The 23918-nt window shown below is 47.9% G+C and overlaps 1 protein-coding gene across 3 annotated transcripts in view; it reads left to right on the top strand.

Annotated features, from left to right (window-relative positions):
- Positions 1–23918, top strand: part of TTC28 (tetratricopeptide repeat domain 28) — a 568766-nt gene that overhangs the window by 514947 nt on the left and 29901 nt on the right. For all 3 annotated transcript variants that reach the window (XM_027956682.2, XM_015101419.3, XM_027956683.2), the window contains one exon: positions 20033–20173. In XM_027956682.2, the coding sequence (XP_027812483.2) occupies positions 20033–20173 (141 nt within the window). The remainder of the gene's footprint in view (positions 1–20032; positions 20174–23918) is intronic.

The raw sequence follows: 23918 nt of genomic DNA, 5'->3' as shown, positions 1-23918 counted from the left end.
GAGTTTCAGCTTTAGCATCAGTCCTTCCAAAGAAATCCCAGGGCTGATCTCCTTCAGAATGGACTGGTTGGATCTCCTTGCAGTCCAAGGGACTCTCACGAGTCTTCTCCAGCACCACAGTTCAAAACCATCAATTCTTCAGTGCTCAGCCTTCTTCACAGTCCAACTCTCACATCCATACATGACCACTGGAAAAACCATAGCCTTGACTAGACGGACTTAGTCGGCAAGGTAATGTCTCTGCTTTTGAATATGCTATCTAGGTTGGTCATAACTTTTCTTCCAAGGAGTAAGCGTCTTTTAATTTCATGGCTGCAGTTACCATCTGCAGTGATTTTGGAGCCCCCAAAAATAAAGTCTGACACTGTTTCCCCATCTATTTCCAATGAAATGATGGGACCGGATGCCATGATCTTTGTTTTCTGAATGTTGAGCTTTAAGCCAACTTTTTCACTCTCCTCTTTCACTTTCATCAAGAGGCTTTTGAGTTCCTCTTTACTTTCTGCCATAAGGGTGGTATCATCTGCATATCTGAGGTTATTGCTGTTTCTTCCGGCAATCTTGATTCCAGCTTGTGTTTCTTCCAGTCCAGCGTTTCTCATGATGTACTCTGCATAGAAGTTAAATAAGCAGGGTGACAATATACAGCCTTGATGTACTCCTTTTCCTATTTGGAACCAGTCTGTTGTTCCATGTCCAGTTCTAACTGTTGCTTCCTGACCTGCATACAGATTTCTCAGGAGGCAGGTCAGGTGGTCTGGTATTCCCATCTCTTTCAGAATTGTCCACAGTTTATTGTGATCCACACAGTCAAAGGCTTTGGCATAGTCAATCAAGCAGAAATAGATGTTTTTCTGTAACTCTCTTGCTTTTTCCATGATCCAGCGGATGCTGGCAATTTGATGTCTGTTTCCTCTGCCTTTTCTAAAACCAGCTTGAACATCAGGAAGTTCACGGTTCACATATTGTTGAAGCCTGGCTTGGAGAATTTTGAGCATTACTTTACTAGCATGTGAGATGAGTGCAATTGTGTGGTAGTTTGAGCATTCTTTGGCATTGCCTTTCTTTGGGATTGGAATGAAAACTGACCTTTTCCAGTCCTGTGGCCACTGCTGAGTTTTCCAAATTTGCTGGCATATTGAGTGCAGCACTTTCACAGCATCATTTTTCAGGATTTAAAATAGCTCCACTGGAATTCCATCACCTCCACTAGCTTTGTTCATAGTGATGCTTTCTAAGGCCCATTTGACTTCACATTTCAGGATGTCTGGCTCTAGGTGAGTGATCACACCATTGTGATTATCCGGGTCGTGAAGATCTTTTTTGTACAGTTCTTCTGTGTATTCTTACTCCCTCTTCTTAATATCTTCTGCTTCTGTTAGGTCCATACCATTTCTGTCCTTTATTGAGCCCATCTTTGCATGACATGTTCCCTTGGTATCTAATTTTCTTGAAGAGATCTCTAGTCTTTCCCATTCTGTTGTTTTCCTTTATTTCTTTGCATTGATCGCTGAAGAAGGCTTTCTTATCTCTTCTTGTTATTCTTTGGAACTCTGCATTCAGATGCTTATATCTTTCCTTTTCTCCTTTGCTTTTCGCTTCTCTTCTTTTCACAGCTATTTGTAGAATTTCAAATGCATGCAGTTTACTTAGATTTAAAGGCTTATAAATGAAACTACCACACAGCCCCTCTGATTTTCCTCATTAAGGGGCCCGTGTTGTAGTGAAGTATGCACTGTCATGGTGCCATATCAGGCCTGGGTGCCTTTGGCACAGTTCTGAGGGGCTCTTTCACAGCATCTCATGCAGGCCTAGCTGCAGGGCTCCCTTTGCAAAAACAGACACAGTAGGAGCTTTGCTGTAATACTCTCATCATCCTGAACCTCATCTCTTTCCATTTGTTAAAGGGTTCATTTGGCTGTGTAATATAATTTGTGTTAGTGCAGCTGTAGAGAACGAAACTCTTTAAAGACTGGCTGGAGCAGCTGCTGAAGGAATGCCCACACTCCACATCCACCTTCCTGCATCGGTCCCTCCATGCACACGTGCCCCTAGATGATATGCAGGACGCCCACCATGGGTGCAAATGTTCCCTCCACAGAACTTCTTGGCTTTTAGTGGACAAGGGAAATGGACCTCATGGGGATCTTCAAAAATCATTTTCGTTATAATAGCCTGTTCTCCACAAGACATAGGATCAAATGAAGAGAAGAAAAAAAAACAAAGCCAGCATGCATGGTGTGTGGGAGGGGCTGCTGCGGAGAGGCTGAGGTCTGGAAGCACCTCTGTGGACTCTGGGCTTCGCACTCCCCACCTGCCTTTAGAAAGTGTCCCTGGATCAGGCAGCTTCTGAGCTCTTGGAGGCTGGGATGGGGGCGTGATGAGGCATAGACCTGAATTTGCGCCCCCTGGCTCCTGAGTCCAGTTCTGCTGCTTAGGGCTGGTTGGACAGGTGCCTGCACTCGTCTGAGTTTCCCTCAGCATTGGCCCGGCACTCAGTTACTGCCTCCTGCTGTGGATGGTAACACATCCCAGCTCTGCTACCCTTTGGACTGGGAACTGGGGCCCCCTGTGGATGAGAATGGATACCCTATTTCAGATGCCTGGGGAGGGGCCAGAGCCACTCCCTTGATAAAACACTTTGTCTGCACACACCCTCACAGCTACAGCTCTCCCATACACGTTCACCTTGCACAGTGAACACTCACTCCTTCGCTGGCCACCGCACTGTGGACCTCACCACCCTTACACACCACATGACGAAGTGGAGCAGGGCCATTGTGAGCCCTTAGACAGCCTCCGACCAGTGTGAGGCAAAGGATAGTCACTTGGGAGACAGGTGGTGACCAAGATCGGGAGTCTCCCTGGGTCTCCCTGATGTGGGCCTTTGGCTCTTTCTACTTCCCTGGTGACCCAGGGGGTAAAGAATCTGTCTGCAATGCAGAAGATATAAGAGACCCAGGTTTGGTCCCTGGGTCAGGAAGATCCCCTGGAGAAAGGAATGGCTACCCACTCCAGTGTTCTTGCCTGGAGAATTCCATGGTCAGAGGAGCCTAGTAGGTTACAGTCCTTTGGGTCACAAAGAGTCCGACACAACTGAGTGACTAACACTTTCACACGCTGTAATACACGGTGTCCATGTTGGTTGAATGGGTCTTTATTGATGTGATGAAGCCAAATCGATAGTAGAGAGGGTTCCAGAGTCACATCGTTAGGAGAGCTCTCCACTGCCAACACTCTCTCAGCAGAGATTTCAAAAATGAGAGACCAAGTAACAGGTCCTTCCTGTCGATTACAGTCTTTTCGTCCTCGTGTACACAGGCTGTTGAGCTAGTGGAAGTGAAACCTCCTCATTTGTTTGATCACTGTGTTTACTGAAGGAAGAAAAGCTAGGAAGAGACCCATGTTCCTCCTCCTAAGTAGAGATTAGATAATTCCAGGCTTTGAGATACTCAGGATTCACAAGTGCTTCTGAGTTAAAACTGTGCAACTGTCTGGATGCAAAAGGCAAGAGGCTTTTGTTCAACAGTGAGACGCTTATTTTAAGAATGCAACTCCAAGGTCGGTTAACAACCAGGGCACCTAACAGAACTTACTGATTTTGTGTGTGTCTTATGTATAGATTCCTGGCAGTTGAATATAATCATTTGCCTTCAGACCAACAGATTTGTTCTGTAAATAATAACTGTTAGATAATAGTGTAGATTGCAATCTTGAAACGATACAAGGAGAAGTAATTTCTAGAGTGATATAGGGGCTTCCCTGGTGGGGCTCAGATGGTAAAGAATCCACCTGCAATGCGGGAGACCTAAGTTCGATCCCCGGGTCAGGAAGATTCCCCTGGAGAAGGGAAGGGCAACCCACTCTAGTATTCTTGCCTGGAGAATTCCATGGACAGTGGAGCCTGGGGGCCCCCAATCCATGGGGTCAAAAAAAGTCAGACATAACTGAGCGACTAACACTTTCACTTTCAGAGGGATGTAGAAGAACAGCAAATTAAACTTCGTTCCACCCTAATATAAGCATTTCCAGTGAGATGAGTTGGTGACGGTGCCTTTCGCTTTCTGATAAGAAGCAACAGTGCCCCGGGCAGTGTTGACAGTGTGTGCTGCTGCAGGGTGGCGGGGGCCCCAGGAGTGTGGGTTTGGGCCCCTGGCTCTTCCCTTGGGTCTGCACTTGCTGTGCCTCTGGCTGTTCTGTACCTCTGCCATACCTCCCTCACTGGGAAGGGCTGCTCGTTCTCGTGGCCCTGCCTTCCTGGGTGATGCTGGCACATCTGTCTTTGGTGGCAGCTCACACTCTTCCTTCCCCCTGAACTTTTGCTGGCCTCTCCTCTGTGCCCCACAACATGGAGTGATGCCCAGGCAACTTGAGCAGCTGTGGAACTGGCTCCCTGCACTAAGGTCACACAGGTCTTCAAGGACACGTCTCAACCCTCCTCCTCCCTTCCCCCCCACAGCAGTCCTCTCAAAGGTTCACTTCAACCAAAAAGGGGCATTTATAATAAGGTCATGGGGTCAAAGCATCCCCTGAAACCTGAGGCGAACTTAGAATGGGGAAGGAAAGCTGTGGGGAGCCCCGGGCTGCGCCGGGGAGCCCCGGGCTGTGCCGGGCAGCCTGGTCCCGCCCTTGCTCAGCCACTCCCTTGTGTGCCTCCTGCCCTCCCTCCGGTTTGCTCCTTCTCCTCCTCCCGAGTGGGAAGGGCCATCAGAAGCAGCTGCTGTGCTCACACATGGCCTGCAGAGCTGACAACAGCGAGTCACACTTCACTCTCCCTGGATTTCTCGGCACGGATTCTGGGAAAGGAATCTTACTGGCCCGCCTAGAGCTGGCGTCCACCTCTGGTCCAGTCAGCAGTGGGGGTTGTCAGGTACACACTTGGCAGCAGCAACTCGCCCCTGTGGCCCTGTGGGTCCGGGAGACAGTTTCTACAAGTAGAATCATCATGACCAGGGCAGATGCCGTCAAGTCGTCTGCTGCACCACAGCTTTCTCCCCCGTTGCTTTAAAGCCTTGCCTCAGCGTCTCTGTTCCCCTGGCTCTTCTCCCTTACGAGATGCCACAGAGCAGGACGCTGCTTCTCCACTCCTCCTTTCCTTGCTGTCCCTAAAAGGAAGCCCCAGGCTCTTTCCACCTGAAGTTTCACTTATAATCACGATGAAAAAACAGACAGGGACTAGCAAGTAATTCACATGGAAAAATTTCAGAGGTCTTAGAAGTCTTGAGTTCAGAGTCGCATGTCTTTGGTTTCAGAGACTCTTGCTAAGTGGCTTCTGGGATAAGTGGGTCTTTTCAGCTGTTGGCTAACTAGCTGTGCAAAGCCCAGTGCCCACGGTGCCTGCCCTCTGTGTACCGCTTCATATCTCCAAGACATTCTCTGGCACCCAGCTCTGGACTCCCATAATACAGAGTGCTGGCACAGCCAGACTGGCCTCGTCATCAGGAAACCCAGAATGAGTGTGTGCAGTGGCAGCAAATGAACTAACTCTTGCCTCAAGTTGGGTTTTTTTTTTTTTTCAGTTATAAAGAGGTCTTGGGACTTCTCTAGTGGTCAGTGGTTAAAAATCCATGTGCCAATGCAGGGAACACAGGTTTGATCCCTGGTCTGGGAACTAAGATCCCACATACTGCAGAGCAGCTAAGCGTGGGCACCACAGTTGCTCAGCCCGAGCTTTCGTGCTCTCGAGCTGCAGCTATGAAGCCCAAGTACCCTAGAGCCTGTGCTCCACAAGGGAGGCCACACAAAGAGCAGCCACACTGTGCAACTAGAGTAGCCCCTGCTCGTCACAACTAGAGAAGACGTGTGTGCAACAGGGAAGACCCTGTGCATCGCGATGAAGACTCATAGATAAATTTTTGTAAAAAATTTAAAAAGAAGTCTTTGCTTTGAAAGAAGGGGCATTTCCTGCCCTTGAGCTGATTCCATCGGCTTGGGACTAGCGGTACCGGAGCTACCACAGCTACCGACCTGTGCTTCCTGCTGCACCAGGAACTGAATGGGGCTTCTCCCCATTGTTTCTAGCTTCAAGGTTGCCAGGGGTGGTCTTTGGAAAGTAACTGGTTATCAGTGCAGAAGAGGCCTAGAGATGGGGTAGGGGGATGAAGGAGGAATGAGCTAGCAGAGGGATGCTGAGACATGAATTAAAGTGTGCTTGTGTGATGCTTCAGTCACAGCTGTCAGAGGGATGACAGAGAGTGTGTACTTGGAGAGATCGGGAGGCCATGCTTGCAGATGAAAATCCTCTCTGGAGATCGTGGCCAAGCCCTGTCCCCCAGAACAGGACAGCCTGGGTGCTGCTCCGTGGCACCTGATTCATGGGCCATTTCCATCTCTGGGGAAAGCTGCATGTGAACAGAATTTTGGAGCCTGTTCTGTGACAGCATGATTTGTATTCCCCAGAGCAGAGGAAGGACCAGGCTGCTCAGCCACAGGAGCAGATGCTGGTAGGGCAGGTGAGCACTGTGGAGAAGCCACCGCCCACCTACTGGGTCCCCCAGCTCACCCTTACCAGGACTGGCACCACCATCATGCACCTTAGCCCGCATATTCTGGCTTTAGCCTTTGCCTTCACTGTTCTCCATAACCAAAATGATCTAAATCTCAACCTTCCACCCAGCCCCATGCAGGAGCCTGGGGCAAGGTCCAGCCAGAGCTCTGGCTGCTGGGCAAATGCAAAGTCAGGGGCCTGGAACAAGAATGGAGAACGCTGCCTCCCTCGGAGGTCCAACAGTAGAAAGGGCCAGGGAGGCAAATCTGAGCCAGAATATCCTTAGGCCCAGGGAGCCATCGGGGCGGAGAGGTAGCCCAGGGGGCGGGACAGGCAGGCCGGCCAGCGATCCAGGGCTAGGCCCACTGGACTGGATGTGGGCAGAATAGGGAGAAAGGCATTGGCACGGCCCTGGCTTCCTCATTCTGGGCAGCCTCCCATCTCCTCTTCCCCGACCTTGCCACCTGGCCCACACCTTTTCTGTCCTTCCAGGCCTCTGGTCCCTCCTTTGCTGAACTGTGGCCACCACTTTTGTCTGCCAAGCTGGCGCTTCTCTGCTCTTGCTTCTGCTTGAGGTCATGGCCATCAGAAGAGTGGCCAGAGCTTGGCCGTGTGTCCAAGTGCTCCAGGGACTCTCTCTGCACAATCACGAGCTGTTTATCTGTTCATATGCTCATGTTCAGCCTCGATCTCTTTCTCTCTCATCCCCAGTACTTCATTTAATCCCTATACAAATAGATACCACTATGTAATGATTTATTTTTGTGTTTCAGAGATTAGTTTGCCCACCTAGCACTTCCCTGAGCTTGTCAAGGATAGAGGCCGACTTCGTTTGGAGTGATCCAAGCCCCAGCTAAGGGCCCGGCACACACTGGTTGCACAGTGAATTGTTTTGAGGGTTGGTGCGCCTGATGGCCAGATGGATAAATAAGTAGCATCGAGGTTTATCTTGCTTTTCTGAATTTCTTTCAGGATTTAGTAATAGCAGGATTTAATTTATGTTTTTTGATGAACATAAGATATGTTTCAGTCAGCATCAAAGCAAGAGCAAGAAATCACCCAGTAGTTTGAACAGGGATAGATAGATACTCTAACAGAGAAGTGAATGAGAAGGGATTGACTAGTAAGAATATTCTAAAGGATATAGGAAGAGCAGATGTAAGGAGCAGTCACTATCCTGAGGAGGAAGGCCCCGCCTCACCCCACCCTCCCTGAGGGCTGAGATCTGGGCTTTGTTGGAGAGGCACCGCCATGGCTCACAGCAGAGAAGATGCTGGAAATCCACCCTCAGAATTTGCTGGAACTGTGCTCTCTAGGGTGCTGTGGAAAGCTGTTCACAGGGGGCTGTCCTAGTCCACTACAGAACCACCCAGGGATGGATGCCAGGGGCAGTTGATGGCCACTGGAGGCTGCCAACTGCTGTGTGCTGCGAAAGTAGGCTTGTGGAGAAGGCACCAGAGCTGCAGGAACTGGGCCCTGGAGAAGGCACCCGCCCAACAGGAGCCCGCTGAACACGCACACCAGAAACAGGAGGGCAGAACCCCTTCCTCCTGCCTGTCTCTCTAGTGCTGCTTACTGACAGTGCTGAGAACTGTGCCCACTGACAAAGGAATAATATTTAAGGGGCTGTGATCCATTATCACAGGGCGGGCAAGGCAGAATGAATCCGGAGCGTAGAAGCAGTAAATGGATAACTGGCACGCTGTGCATTTTATTCTTCTGATGTCATTTCTATAAAATTAATACATGTAAAGATTTGTGTGACCACCACCATGACCAGGATACAAAGTAGTTCTGCAGCCCAGAAAACTCCGTGTTTTTATCATCATACCCTATACCTCCCTCTGCCACCATCCCCTAGCAACCACTGATCAGTTCGCTGTCAGTACAGTCTTCTCTGCTGAGAATGTTACATTAAAAGAGTCATACAGTATATAACCTTTTAAAACTAGCTGCTTTCACTCAGCCTCAAGTTTTTGAGTCTTTCAAGTTGCTGACTGTATCAGTAGTTCATTCTTCTTTATTACTGAGTGTTCCATTGTATGGATATACCATGGTGTGCTTATCCATTCATTTGCTGAAGGACTTCTGAGTTGGTTCTTGTTTGGGGTAGTTATGACTAGAACTGCTATAAATATTCATTGACAGTTTTTATGTCACATAAATTTCCAGTTCTTTAGGGTAAATAGGATAAATAAATTCTTTAGGAGTGGAATTTTTGGGTCATATGATAAATATATGTTTCATTTTATAGGAAACTGAAAAGTATTTTCTGTAATGACTATACCATTTTGTATCCACACCAGCGGTGTATGAGGGTTCCAGTTGATTTGTCTTGCTAGCACTTGATGATGTCAGCATTTTAAAATCTGAGCCGTTCGTATAGATGTGTAGTAATATCTCACGCATTTCTCTTATGGCAAAATGACACTGAACATTTCTTCATATGCTTATTAGCCATCCTTTGTTTTCTTTGGTGAGAAAGAAAACTGTTAGAAGATTATTCAGCTCTCTTGCTCACTTTTCAGATTAAGCTGTATGTTTTTTGTTGTTGAGTTTGAAAGTTCTTTATATATTCTAGATATAAGTCTTTTAACATATACGTTGGTTTACAGATGTGTGCTTAGTCACTCAGTCGTGTCTGACTCTTTGCGACCCCATGATCTGTAGCCTGCCAGGCTCCTCTGTCCACGGGGATTCTCTGGGCAAGAATACTCGAGTGGGTTGCCAAGCCTTCCTCCAGGGGATCTTCCCAACCCAGTGATCGAACCTAGGTCTCCCCCCATTGCAGGTGGATTCTTTACCATCTGAGCCACCAGGGAAGCTGCGATATCTGGTTTACAGAGATTTTCTTGCGATCCATAGCTTGTCTTTTTCTTCTCTTAACAGTGTCTTTCACAGAGCAAAAGTTTTTAACTTTATGACATCAACTTTATCAGTTTTTTTCTTTCTAGATCATGCTGTTGGTGAAATGAATCTGAGAAATCTGATCACAAAAATTTTCTCCCTTATTTTCTTTTAACAGTCTTATAGTTTTATATTGTTATATTTAGATCTGTGATTCATTTTGTGACTTAGTTTTTCTATAAGGTGTATTATGTAGTCTGAGGTTTATTTTACAAGGTTCATTTCTTTGCATGTAGATGTCCAGTTGTTCCAAAGCCATTTATTGAGAAGACTTCTTCCTCTGTTAAGTCATCTTTGCAATTAACCTTTGTCTAAAGTTAATTGTCCATATTTGAATGGGTCTAGTATTAGACTCTATTCTATTTCATTGATATATATTGTTTTTGTTGTCCAGTCACTTAGTTGTGTCCCTCCTGTTTGCCACCCCATGGACTACAGCATGCCAGGCTTCCCTGTCCTTCACTATCTCTCGGAGTTTGCTCAGACTCATGTCCATTGCATCGGTGATGCCATCCAACCATCTCATCCTCTTTCACCCCCTTCTCCTCTTGACCTCAGTCTTTCCCGGCATCAGGGTCTTTTCCGATGGTCTCTATGTCTGTCCTTTTAAGAATACAACATTATCTTTGTTACTGTGGCTTTAAAGCAGGTCTTAGAATCTGGCAGTGCCATTCCTCCAGCTTTATTCTGCTTCTTCCAAATCGCTTTACCTGCTCTAGTTCATTTGTCTTTTTATATAAATTTTAGAATTAACTTCTGTATAGCTATAAAAATGGCTTGATATTTTGATTGGACTTATGTTAAACTTAGAGATTACTTTGGGAATTGAGTCTTAGGATCTGTGAACATGGTTTAGATCTTCTTTATCCATTCATCTGTCAACAGACATTTAGGTTACTTTCATGTCTTGGCTATTGTAAATAATGCTGCTATGAACATTGGAGTGTGTATATCTTTTTGAATTAGAGTTTTCATCTTTTTTGTATATATGCCCAAGAGTGGGGTTGTTGGATCGCATGGTAACTCTTTTGTTTTTTAAGGAATCTCCATACTTTTCTTCATAGTGGCTGCACTAATTTACATTCCCACCAGCAGTGAAGGAAGATTTCCTTTTCTCCAAACCCTCTTCAGCATTTATTCTTTGTAGACTTTTTGAGGGCTTCCCTGGTGGCTCAGAGGTTAAAGTGTCTGCCTGGAATGTGGGAGACTCAGGTTCGATCCCTGGGTTGGGAAGATCCTCTGGAGAAGGAAATGACAACCCACTCTAGTACTCTTGCCTGGAGAATCCCATGGAGGGAGGAGCCTGGTAGGCTACAGTCCACGGGGTTGCAAAGAGTCGGACACGACTGATGGTCATCCTGACCAGTATGAGGTGACCCTTCATTATAGTTTTGATTTGCATTTCTCTAATAATCGATGACATTGAACATCTTTTTGTGTGCCTCTTGGCAGTCTCGTATATCTTCTTTGGAGAAATGTCTTCTTAGGTCTCCTGCTCAGTTTTTGGTTGGGTTACTGTGTTATTTTTTTATATTGAGCTGTATGAACTGTTTGTTTATTTTGGAAATTAAGCCCTTGTTGGTCACATCATCTGTAAATATTTTCTCCCGGTCCATAGGTTGTTTTTTCATTTTGTTTCTGGTTTCCTTTCCTGTGCAAAAGCTTGTAAGTTTGATTATGTCCCATTTGTGTATTTTTGCTTTTATTTCTTTCACCTTGAGAGACTGACCTAAGAAAACATTGCTACAATTGTTGTTAGTGTTCTGCATATATTCTCTTGTAGAAGTTTTATGATGTCATGTTTTATATGTGAATCTCTAACCTATTTTGAGTTTATTTTTGTGTATGGTGTGAGGGAAAGTTCTGTTTTGATTTACATGCAGTTGTCCAGCTTTCCCAATACTACTTCCTATCTTTTCTCCATTGTATATTTTTACCTCCTTTGTCTAAGATTAACTGACCATAAATGTATGGGTTAATTTCTGGGCTCTCAGTTCTGTTCCATTGATCCATATATCTGTTTTTGTGCCAATACCACACTGTTTTGAATTCTGTAGCTGTGCAGTATTGTCTGAAGTCCAAGAAGGTTATGCCTCCACTTTTGTTCTTTTCCTTCAGGATTGCTTTAGCAATTCTGGGTCTTTTGCTATTCCATATAAATTTTAAGATTATTTGTTCTAGTTCTGTGAAAAATGTCATGAGATAGTTTGATAGGGATCACATTACATTTTTAAATTATTTTGGGTGGTATGGCCATTTTAACAATATTAATTCTTCCAGTCCTAGAGTGTGGGATATCTTTACATTTCTTTGAATCATCTTCAGTTCCTTTATCAGCGTCTCATAGTTCTCAGCATATATGTCTTTTATCTCCTTGGTCAGGTTTATTCCTAGGTGTGGTTTTTTTTTTTTTTTTGATACAATTTTAAAAGGGATTTTTCCTTTGTCTTTCTGATATTTCATCATTAGTGTAGAGAACTGCAACAGAGTTCTCTATGTTACTCTTGTGTCCTGCTACCCTGCAGAATTTGTTTATCCGTTTTAGTAGTTGTTGTGTGGAGTCTTCAGGAGTTTCTATCTAGAGCACCACATCATCTGCATATGATGACAGTTTTACCTCTTCCCTTCATTTTTATTTCTTTTTTATTTCTTTTTACTTCCAATTTAAGGTTGAACGTAAGTGGTGAGAGTGGGCATCCTTGTCTCGTTCCAGATTTTAGTGGGAAGGTGTTCAGCTTTTCACTATTTACTGTTACATTGGCTGTTGGTTTGTCATAAATAGCTTTTATTATGTTGAGATATATTTCCTCCTGGTCATATGGTTTTTGTCTTTTATTGTTGTGGTAGTATATCACATTGATTTGCATATGTTGAATCATCCTTGTGACCTTGGAATGACCTAGCTTGATCATGGTGTATGATCCTTTTATGTGTTGTTGTATTTGGTGTGCTAATATTGTGTTGAGGATTTTTGCATCAATATTCATCAAAGATATTGGCTTGTAATTTTCTTTTCTGGTAGTGTTGGTTTTAGTATCAGGGTGATTGTGGCTTCATAGAATGACTTCGGGAGTGTTCCCTCCTCTTCAGTCTTTTAGAAGAGTTTGAGAAAGATTGGTGTAAGTTATTTATATATTTAGTGGAATTCTCCTGTGAAACCATCCAGTCTTGGACTTTTGTTTGCAGTGAGATTTAAAAAAATTGTATTACAGATTCTATTTCACTAATAGGGATTGGTCCATTCAGATGATGTATTTCTTGATTCACTTTTGGTAGGCTGTACATTCCTAGAAATTTGTCCATTCCTTTTAGATTGTCCAATTTGTTGGCGTGTAATTATTCATAGTATTCTCTTCTTTTTTTGTATTTCTGAAGTATCTGTTGTTATTTCTCCTCTTTCATTTTTTATTTTGCTTATTGAGTCCTTGCTCTTTTCTTCTTGGTGAGCCTGGCCAGAGGTTTGTCAATTTTATCTATCCTTTCAAAAATTAGCTCTTGGTTTTATTGATTTTTTAAATTGTTTTTTTGTCTCTTTTATTTCCTTTATGATCTTTATTATTTCTTTCCTTCTGCTTACTTTATGTTGTTTGTTCTTCTTTTTCTGTTTCTTTCAGGTGGAAGGTCAAGTTGTTTATCTGAGATTTTCTTGTTTCTGAGGAAGGCCTGTATTGCTGTGGACTTCCTTCTTATTCTGTTTTTATATCTTTCAGGTGGAAGGTTAAGTTGTTTATTTGAGATTTTCTTGTTTCTGAGAAAGGCCTGTATTGCTGTGGACTTCCTTCTTATTCTGTTTCTCTCTCTTTCAGCTGGTAGGCTAGGTTTTTATCTGGGTTTTCCTTGCTCTGAGGAAGGCCTGTATTGCTGTGGACTTCCTTCTTAGAACTGCTTTTGCTGCATCACATAGGTTTTATATGGTTATGTTTTTATTGTCATCGTCTTGAGGTGTTTTTTAATTTCCTCTTTGATTTCATTATTGACTGGTTTTTTTAGTAACATGTTGTTTAGTTTCCATATAATGATTTTTTCTTACTTTTGTCTTTTCTTTCCATGTAGTTTCATGCTACAGAGGTCACAAAATATTGTTGAAATAATTCTATCCTCTTAAATTTGTTGAAGCTTGTTTTGTGTCCCATTGTGTGGTCTACCATAGAAGATGTTCCAGGTATTCTTGAAAATAATGTGTATTCTGAGCTTTTGGATGTAATATCTGAAAATATCAACTAAGTCTAACTGTTCTGTTGTGTCATTTAGGATCTCTGTTGCCTTATTGGTTTTCTGTCTGGAAGATCTGTCCATTGATGTCAGTGAGGTGTTAAAGTCTCCTATTATTATTATATTCCCATTGCTTTCTCCCTTTGGGTCTGTTAGTATTTGTTTTATGCACTTAGGCACTCCTATTTTGGGAACATATATGTTAATGAGTATAATATTCTCTTCTTGTATCAATCTTTTTATTATATAGTGTCCTTTGTCTTTCCTTATAGCTTTTGTGTGACATGAGTACTGGTGTGTCCACCTTCTTGTCATTTCAGCCCCTGCAGCACCTGTTATGAAAGTTTCGGCTGCATGGCCTCTTTGCTGTGCGTGTGGGCGTCTCTGTTGCGGAGCACAGGCTCTAGAGCACTTGGGCTTCTTTAGCCGCAGCATGTGGCCTCTCTTAATTGCAGCGTGCAAGCTTAGTTGTCCCATGGCATGTGGGATCTTAGTTCCCTGATGAGGGATCTTGCTCACGCCCCCTGCATTGGAAGGTGAGTTCTTAACCACTGGACCACCAGGAAAGTTTTTTTTTTAATATAAGCATTTAGGGCTATAAATGTATCTGTAAGTCTTTATTTATGTCTCACAAATTTTCTGTTGTACTTAGAGTTTTGTTCAGCTCAAAATATTTTCCTAATTTCACTTAAGACTTCTTGTATAACAGTTATTTAGAAGTGAGTCGTTCAGTTTCCAAGAGTTTGGAAACTTTCCTGTTGTTTTTTTACTTTCAAATCTAAATCCATGGTGGGTGAAGAGCTTGTTTTGCATGATTTCAATTTTTAAAAAACTATTAAGGTTTGTTTTATGACTGAGGTTATGGTCTATCTTGGGGAATACTCGCTATGAATTTGACAAGAATATGTATTGAACTTTTGTTGAGTGGAGTTTTCTCTGAATGTCAGTGATATTCAGTTAGTTGATGGTATTGTTAAGTTCTTCTGTATCTTATTGATTTTCTGTGTACCAATTCTGTCAACTACTGAGAAAAGAGCATTGAAGTCTCAATTTATGCACCTCGCTTTTCAGTTCTGTCACTTTTTGCATCGTATTTTGAAGCTCTGTTGAAAGGTGAAAACTCATTTGGAACCATTGTGTGTTCCTGATGAACTGGCCCTTTTATCATTGTGTAACGTCCCTCTTTATCCCTGGTAATTTTCTTTGCTTTGAAGTCGACTTGTATACAAGTCTACTTGTTAACCACTCCAGCTTTGTTTTGGAATAATATTTGCATGGTCCATCTCTTTGCCTTTTACTTTACTCCTTCTAATATCATTATATTTGAGGAGACTTTCTTATAGAAGCATTTAATTAGATTATTTTTAAATTCCGTTCTATCAGCTTCTATATTTAGACCATTTATGTTTAATATAATTATTGATATGTGTGGGTTTATGTATGTCATAGCAATATTTGAATATTTGTTTTCTGTTGGCTCTTTGTTTTTTATTCCTCTATTTCCCCATTCCTGCCTTATTTTGGAGTTTTGAACTTTTTAAAAATTCATTTTCATTTATCTCTTATGTCTTTGACTATGTCTCTTTTGTAACTTTTAAAATAATTATTCTAGAGATCATAATACATGAATACTTTTTATAGTTTGCAGTTTACTTGCTGTTGATACTTTATTAATTTGAATGAAATGTGAAAGTCTTATCACCATATGGGAACCTCTACCACCACACCCCGCCCCCATCTTGCATTTGTCTTCTTATATACTACATCTACTTATGTGAAAACTCCAGGAGACGGTGTGAGGAGGAGGATAGTCTATTATATTTACTCAGACATTTGATATTTGTATTACTCTCCCTTCTTTCTTGATGTTCCTGATGCCTTCTTATGTCATTTTTCTTCTTCCATTAGTGATTATTTTAGAGTAGGTCAATTGACAGGATTGTTTGTGGCCTGGAACATGAGAACAGACATGAGAGAATAAGAAAATTGGGGGATTTTCTCTGGTCTCTCTGAGCTGGAAATAGAGAGCTTCTCCTGGAGCTCTCTGTTCATGCCGATGCCCACTTCTGCAGAGAAGTGGGGCTACAGAGAAGGGGGAGCTGCAGAGAGGCCTGTCTGATGGATTCTACAGAGACAAAGAATGTGAAGTTCAGTTGTGATTTGGTGCCATTTTGAATTCTGGTCTTCTTCCCACATTTGCCGGATATTAACTCTTCATGTTCCTCAGATATCCTATTCCGTGCGGTCCAGACAGAGTGTGTAGTTACATTCATTCAGCAAGATGGAGTGTTATGTGCTTACTCCATTTTACCTGGAACTAGAACCTGGCATAGCAGAATATTTATAACAAATATTTAATAATATTTATTGGGTAAATAAATGAATGCGCTATCAAACAATTGGTCCCAAGCTCTGTCTTCAGCACCACACTTGAATTTCTAAGTCTCCAGCCCTTTTGGGATGACGACCATCTAAATAATAGTCAGTATCTGCACACTTGGAGTCCAAGTGCAGAGTCCTGTCTGCATGTTCAGCAAGTCCAAACTAAACCCATTCCTCTGCCACTGAAGGCCACCTCCTAATTGCAGTTTCTTCATTTGCCACCACTGGCCCATCTGCTATAAATCAACGGCTAGTTGTCTTTTATCCTTTTCCTTCAATGAGTTTCAGGCAAATAAGTTCTCTTTTTGGTAATGTTTTCCTGATAGTTCTTACTTTCTTACTCTCCACCTTACCACCCTAGTTTACACGTCTAGACTCATGAGTTAAGTTGGCCCAACCACAGGACAAGCAGAACCATCGTTGGTGACAGTAGAGAGCAAATCATGAGGAGGAACCAGGAACATGGGGTCACAGCCAGGAATGTCCATTTATAGGGAGATGGGATTCGGGGGAGGAGGGCGCTGCTACCCAGATCTCCAAGCCTGAGGGCTGTGGAAAGCTTGCCTCACTTGGGGTGTTGAGACCCAGGCACATTGATGTGTTAACACAATAGTGACTCCTGAGAATGGGGCTCCTAGTAGGTGTCAGGGGCTAACAGTCTCCTTCGGGCTTGGCCCTGGGGCCTTCGGGGCTGCTTCTGAGCAGTGCTGCTAAAAGCCACCTGACTTTCTCTCTCCTCGTGTAGTCCATGTTCTCCACTCTGGGCCAGTTGACTACCTTTCAGACAACTGCCCTGAGCCCACCAGAAGCCTGGACTGACAGCTCTCCACTGCCTTCCAGGTTCAAGGCCCTCCGCCTCTCTCTCCTTCCTCTCTGCCACTCTTACCATCTCCTCCAGCTCACCAGGGCTAGTCCCTGGGCCCCAGAGAGCCCCCCACTCTCTTACCTCCATGCCTTCTCATACCAGTCCATCCCCTGATTCCCACACACCACCCCAGTCCCTTCCTGTCTAAGCTGTCCTTCCAGTGCCTCTCAGATGCCGCCGATTCCAGAGGGCTTCTCGCACCCTCCCTTTCTTGACTCCAGGCTGACACCCTCCTGCCTCCTTAACCCACCTTAGCCAGTGGTCACTGGTCATACTGGATGTATTGTACCTTGAAGGCATGTTACTGTCTTCTGTTTGGCCTCTGTGGCTCTTGGATGTAGGTCTTGGTTAGTAATCCTTGTTGGATCAAAGTGAATGGAACCAGACCAGCTGCTGTGCCATCTCTAGAAAGTCTCTTAGAGAGATGAGAGGGCTGTGATTGTGATATGACAACCGCTGATGACAAGGCACTGGGGCTCCCTGCCGTAGGGATGAGGCTCGCTTTGTAAATGGGAGATTCCTTTATCTGTGACATCACCTGTTTGTTTTTCCCTTTGGTGTTAATACTCTGAAGGGTCAGGAGATAGGAAACAGCCGCATTAAGCATGAGATTCTGAGGGCTCCGTCCGTAGCCGACAGTGAGAGCAGAGCTGCAAGGTATAGAGGCTGATACCAGTTCAGCCAGTTCTTCTCCCCTTTGCAAGCACCAAATGACAAGCAGATTTCTCAGCTCCAAGCAGGCCGTCATGTTCAGATGATAAATGTGTCCCTAGACAGAAGAGCTTGTTGAGTGATATTTACCAGGGTCTCCATGAAGGGCCCTGAGCTCCCAAGGGAGCATTTTCAGCCTTCAGCTGCTGGCGTGGTCGACTGACACCCGTGGGGTGGCAAGAGGAATAAAGCTTTGTTCCCTGCTCTCCAGCAGGGTGGAGGCATGGTGATTTGTTTAGGTGCTTGGAAGTTTCCTGGTTCCTCTTGTTTCCTGTCTTCATTCCCTCCCTCCCCTGTCAAATCCCAGCAGGGAGAGATGGACCATGTGAGAGGCTTGGAACCTCAGAGGGGAAGGGGCGGGAGTCAGGCCTGGCTCCGCCGCTGAGTGCTCCTGGGCTAGCTCCTCAGCTTCTCCAGACCTAGAGGAGATGACGAGAGCTGCCTCACAGGCTTGCTGTACAGATGAAATCAAACCTGGCTAGAAATACCCTGCATGTTGTAAGATGCTCCCCAGTGTTGGCATCATTTGGCCGTTCTTCCTTGTACACCTGCTGTGTGCCAGGCACTGCTGGGTTTGAAGGGCGGGTTCAGTTGTGGGCACCAGGAAGAAGTTGGGCTAGTAATGCCTTGATCAGCCATTGGTGTGGTTCTGGGACGAAGGAGAGTAGCTGGCTCTGAGATCACACCTCTTTGCCGTCCCTGAAGGCTGTCCATCTCCCAGCACTTCTCTGGGGCTCAGCTCCTGGGATCCCCGCCCAGTGGTGGGGCATTGGTGTGACCTTCTCCAAGGAGCATGGCTGAGTAGGGCTCCGGTGCCTCGTGCCAGGCTCTCCAGAGAGACAGGATCAACAGGGCATCATGCACATGGGCTTTGTTGTGGGGAACTGGCTCACACGGTTCTGAAGGCTGAGACGCCCCAGGTCTGTTGTTGGCGAGCCAGAGGCGGAGAGCCGGTGGTGTAAGTTGTGGGGTGTCCACATCTGAGGTGGGAAGCGCCACACCCCAGCTCCAGGGGAGTGGGCGGGGAGGCCTCTCTCACTCCCTCTTCTCCCGTTCAGATGCTCAGTGGATTGGACTGGGCCCACCGGCCTGGGAAGGGCAGTTTGCTTTCCTCAGTCTAGATTCCGATGTTAATCTCACCCGGAAACGCCCTCGCAGCCTCACTACCCAGAGTGACGCTGGGCCAGGCACCCCGGCCAGGCCCGCTCAAGTTGACACATAAAATGGACCCTCTCATCAGGGCTGACGCTCATGCAGAGCCTCCAGGTTTACTAAGTGGCGTCACGTGCTGCATCTCGGCCCCAGGACGACCCGGGGGCGGGGAGTCATCCATTCTCTGTCCTGTGGTCCTGACGCCAGGGGCTCACCGGCCTGGCTGTTCGAGGCAGGCCATGCTCAGCTTCAGCCTGAGTCTCGGTGTGCCGAGCCTCTTCTCTGGCAGCAGGTCTGTCCCTTCCCAGGTGCCACGTCTCCTGCACATGAGCAGCTTGCATGGCTGGTCCATGAGTCTGTCCTGGGCCTCCAGGGCTCTCTACCCCTTCACCCGCTCCTTCGGCAGCAGGAGCTTTACACACAGTTGCCGTGCGGGCTGGGAGTCGCTTCTGCATTTCCAGAGTCTGGGAGCAATGGGCGCTGAAGGAAGGCGGGGCTCCACACATGGAGCGGCCTTTGCTGAGCCCCCAGCGCGGTGGCCAGGGCCGCGGTGGGGACCAGGGGCGGCCAGCACTCCCTCTGCATGTCTGCGGCTGCTTGAGCTGCCTCTTTTGGCCTCTCACACGTTTAATATGCCCTCTGTTATTTTAATCAGGCTGGTGAATCAAGGCACTCCTGAGTATTTCTGTTTATTTAAAACCCATCCTGAGATGTTCTTTCACGGTCTGTCATAGGGGAAATAAGAATTTAGTAATTCAAAACTTACAACATCTTCATGTTGACCTTGGAATGGGCTTCAATCAGCCACGTTTCTCAAGCCTACATTTCAAACAGTCCCCCTCTGCCTGGCCTTGCAGCCACTCTTGGGCATGTCTGTCTCCTCGTCTGGAAAAGTGCCTCTAGGGACTGTGCATCCCCCGCCTGGTATGGTGCCTGGCACAGGCAAGTGCTTAGTTACTGGTTCCGAGGTGGAATGGACCGGAGCTCCTGCCACTCTGCGCACTTGCCCAAGCCCTGTGCTGGTAGAGTGCCTGCTGGCCGGCAGGACACAGCAAGTGGTGCCATTCGTTCAGCAAGGAGCGATTCTGCACCCTGTCCATGTGGGGCACACGCTGGACACAGGGAGTGCACCCCGGGCACTGGCACAACCCCTTCCTGAAGAGGGTTTGCAGCCAGGGGCTAGCGCTAGACATGAGCAGGCGGACTGCCGGGAGCAGGAAGGGACTCGGGAGGAGCCGGGCCATGCTGGAGCCGATGGACGGGGCCTCGGAGCACGCCTGCAGCACTCGGCACCTTTCTCTGCTGTTTTCCCGCAGGGCCTGTGCCAGCAGCGAGACCGAGAGTGAAGCCGGAGACATCATGGACCAGCAGTTCGAGGAGATGAACAACAGGCTCAACTCTGTCACTGACCCCACTGGCTTTCTTCGGATGGTTCGTCGCAACAACCTCTTTAACAGGTGCGTGTGGCCCTGCCTCCCGGGCAGTGCAGCTTCCGTGACCTTCCAGCTGCGTGGGCTCTGGTGGGATGGCGGTCTGCAGGGGCGAGCGCGGGGCTCTGGCCCTTGGGGTCACAGCAGCCCCTCCAGGTTGGGGGAGGAAGTGTGGCAGGCCTGATGTGACCGTCCACTGTGGCTGGGTGGGAGGCCCAGGGGACAGTCGGCTGCTCCCTCCCAAGGCCTCGGGGCTGATCTCCCAGATGTCAGGAGAGGCCACACAGGGCTGCGCCACACACTTTCTCCCTGGCCAGCTTTTGCCTATAGCTCACGGCCAGGCCCCTGTGCAGACCTCTCTGGCCTCAGGTTGAGGAGGCCAGATGAGCAGATGCCAGCATTGCTGGGGAGGAGCCCGTCCACACCTGGGCCTGTCTCCACTACTTGACCATAGGCCTCAGTGGCGCTGAGATGAGCCAAGGTTGAAATTGCCAACTGGTGTGCCCCTGCGTCTTTTCACCGGGGGTGCAAGCCGAGCTGTGTCCAGATGAACAGGGGAGGCGGTTGGGGTTAAGGAGCACTTCCCCCGCTGTCACTGGTTGGCAACACCTGGGAGTCACATTTGGAGAGACCTTTCCAGAAAGACACCCTGGGCGCTGAGGCCTCCGCCTCTGAGGGTGGTAGGGGGAGCGGGCGCGCGGGAGGGAGTGGCCGTTCCTGCTCCAGGCCCTGGTTTCCTCCCATTATTGTGCTGTCAGGGTGACAAACGTGTGTTTACTTTCCCAGGGGTGAGTCAGATGGGGTGGCAGCCAGGAGCCAGGGCTGAAGAGACTGGCATTTGGTTGTCAGGAGGCCAAAACCCCAGGCTGGGTCACTCCCAGTTTCCTCTGCGGCCCTGCCCCCTTCGCAGGTGTCCCTCGTGGCTCTAATTTCTTGGAAGGGACAGGACCAGGCACGAGGACGTGTGGGGCTGAGGCTGGCTCCATCCTCAGCCTCAGCTCCTCGGGCTCTGGGGCGGGCAATCTCGGCTCTGCCAGTGCTGCGATCCCTGGTTGTAAACTAGGGTGTGAAGAGCGCAGGGCTCGGGTCTGGCCTTGTCGCCTGTCAGCTATGGGACCTGCGGCAGGTGACTTCACCACTGTCAGCCTTTTCCTCGTCACTGAAGTGGAAACAAGCTTCCTACTTTGCAGGGTTCCCTTAACATGGAATTACAGCAGCTCATGTATGAACAGCACACGCTGGGCTTTGGAGTGTGCAGAAAGCTCATAGGTGTGCTGACTTTCTGCTGTCTTGAGTGAAGTGGGAAGGACACTGGTAAGCGTGGATTCTCCCGATAACGTGGGCGGATAAACTCTGGAAGGGATGAAATGTGCGTGTACCTGTGCAGCAGCTATTGGCCGCCCCGGGTTGCGGCCTCACCCGCCCTTTCTCTGCCCGTCCTTCCTGGGGTCGTTTGTGTGAGAGCGCACACGCCAGAGGCCGCTGTCAGGCGTCCGCGGCGACCTGATCTCAGGCACGCCTGCGGGCAAGAGCCCCTCCTCCAGGGCCTTGGGCACTAGGCAAGGAAGGGGTCAAACCAGGTGTACCCGGGGTCCTAGCTCATCAGCCCTGGATAAGAAGAGCTATGAATTTTGTATCATGGAGTTGCTTGTTTTGAGAAAACATTCGTTGTCACTCTGAGCAGCTCTGAGGTAGGTCCAGTGAGCCCAGGACCACGGGTTAGCTCACTAAACAATGGTTCATTAAACAATGCGGTCAGTGCCTGTGGCCAGGCCGAGGACAAGCCAGCCTGAGGCTGGGAGGGGCCGCCAGGCCTGCAGTGCAGGAATCTGGCTTCACTGCCTGGCTGCTCTCTGCCCGGCTCCCTCATCAGGCCTGACCTGCCTCAAGCCTCGAGCCTGCCATCAGGAAGACGCTGGCAATGGAAATCCTGCACCTCTCTGCACGCCTTTCCAGTCCTGACCTCCTAGAGGCTTCTGAGGGCAGTTCGGAGAAGAGGAAACAGTCTGTTCTTTCAGCTTTGGTGCCGCATGCCACAGGCCTCTGCTGCCAACCACAGGCCCAGGAAGTGGGGTGCTGGCCTCCGTCCGTCCTAGCGACCCACAGAAGTAGAGGTATCCTGGTTAGGATGGTGTGGGCCCTTGCTACCTTCTAGCCCAGCCATGGCTATAGCAGATGAGGGGCACACAGGCCAGGAGGGTGGAGACCTGCCACCCAGCAGGTGCAGGACTCTGTGTCCGGTCCCACCTCCCCACTGCCCTGACCTCGTGGGGTCCCCGCAGGCCTTTCTCTCTGCCCCTTCATGACCAGGAGGTGGGGCTGGTGTGTCACTGGCTGGGACAGCTGAGAAGTGGCTTTTCTGCAGACCCCAATACTGTGGGGGTTGCAGAGTGCTGTCCCCGAGCCCAAGGTGGTGAGGTGGCAGCAGCCGTGTGTATAAGCAGCGCCAGGTCCCTGCTGCAGGGCCCTCCAGCTCTGTGATTCATGGGCTGCTGGCCCTGTTGTTCTGGGTGGTTTGCTGGACTGGTTGGGGATGAGGCTGCCACGGCAGACGCCAGTCAGCTGAGACTTGGCCTTAGAATTCTCCCTCTCCCCTCCACACACTGCACAGCTTGGTCTTTGTTCTTGAGGTCACCACAACCACTATTTTTCTTCTTGCCTCTGCACTTTGGCAGAAAACACAGTGGCGTGTTGAGCCCAGAGCAGACACTGCTAGTGAGGAAAAGCAAGGAGTCTTCTCTCATTCAGTACCTGACCTTGGGGTGCCCCCCTGGGCAGAGCAGCAGTGCCCAAAGGCGCCTCTGCCCCTCCTCTTGCAGAACGCTTGAGAAGTCATGCTGAAGGCTGGAATGCCAGTGCACATGTGTGTGTATGCATGTGTGAGTGTCTGAACCCAGGGGCAGTCCGCAGATCACTTTTACTGCGGAAAAGAGGAAGCGGAATGGGATATGCTGTCAGCTGCTCCGGGATTCTGGGTCGCAGGCCGTGCCCTGGCCTTGCAGGTGCACCCAGCCAGGACCCATTAGGGCCAAGATCCCAGAAGGGTTCTGACCGCTGTTGCCACTGTCTTTGCTCTTTCCCCTTCTGGCAGTGTGTGTGATGGGAGGTAGGAAGAACTTTCTTATTGCTCAGATGTCAGTGGTTGGAACCCAAGCAGAGAGCAACAATGTGTCGAGGTTCTCCCTTTTAGAGAGGGGCCACCTGGGGCCAGAGCCCTCCCTCAGCTCTGCAACCTCCAACTAACACCCCAGCCACCCCCGCAAAAGGGTGAATTGGCAAACAAGACTCCTCGGCCTGGTCAGGGTCCCCCAAGAGAGTCAGTGACAAAGACTGAGGGTCCTGCGAGAAGAGAGGGTAGCACCACCATCCTGGGGGACCAGCCTCCCATGACCAGATGGGAAAGAAGAGATTAAAGAGAGGGCCCCCAGGCATGGTCCACACGCCCATGTCAGTGTGGCTCCAACATGGACCTTCCCGATGGGTGGGTCACATGGGCCCAGTGACAAGGCCAGTGTTAGGATCCATGTCTGGCCAGCTCCAAAGACAGAGCTCCGGCCCCCAGATCCCACCCATCTAAGGCTCCCTCCAAGTGGTCACAGCCTTTGCCTGAACTCCTCCAGTGAGCGAGAGCTCACCACTTCTGAGGCGGTGCCTTCTGTCCCTGTACAACACTAATTTGGCTCTGGGGTTTTTTTGTAAATGAGTGAGACTCCATGAAATTCCACAAGTTTGGGGGGGGACAGGTCCTATGTGGGACAGGACCCACAGATCA

The sequence above is a fragment of the Ovis aries genome, chromosome 17 (genome assembly GCF_016772045.2).
Source record: "Ovis aries strain OAR_USU_Benz2616 breed Rambouillet chromosome 17, ARS-UI_Ramb_v3.0, whole genome shotgun sequence".
NCBI lineage: Eukaryota > Metazoa > Chordata > Mammalia > Artiodactyla > Bovidae > Ovis > Ovis aries.
The sequence above is the reverse complement of the archived record's forward strand: the minus strand, read 5'-3'. Positions and strand labels throughout refer to the sequence as shown.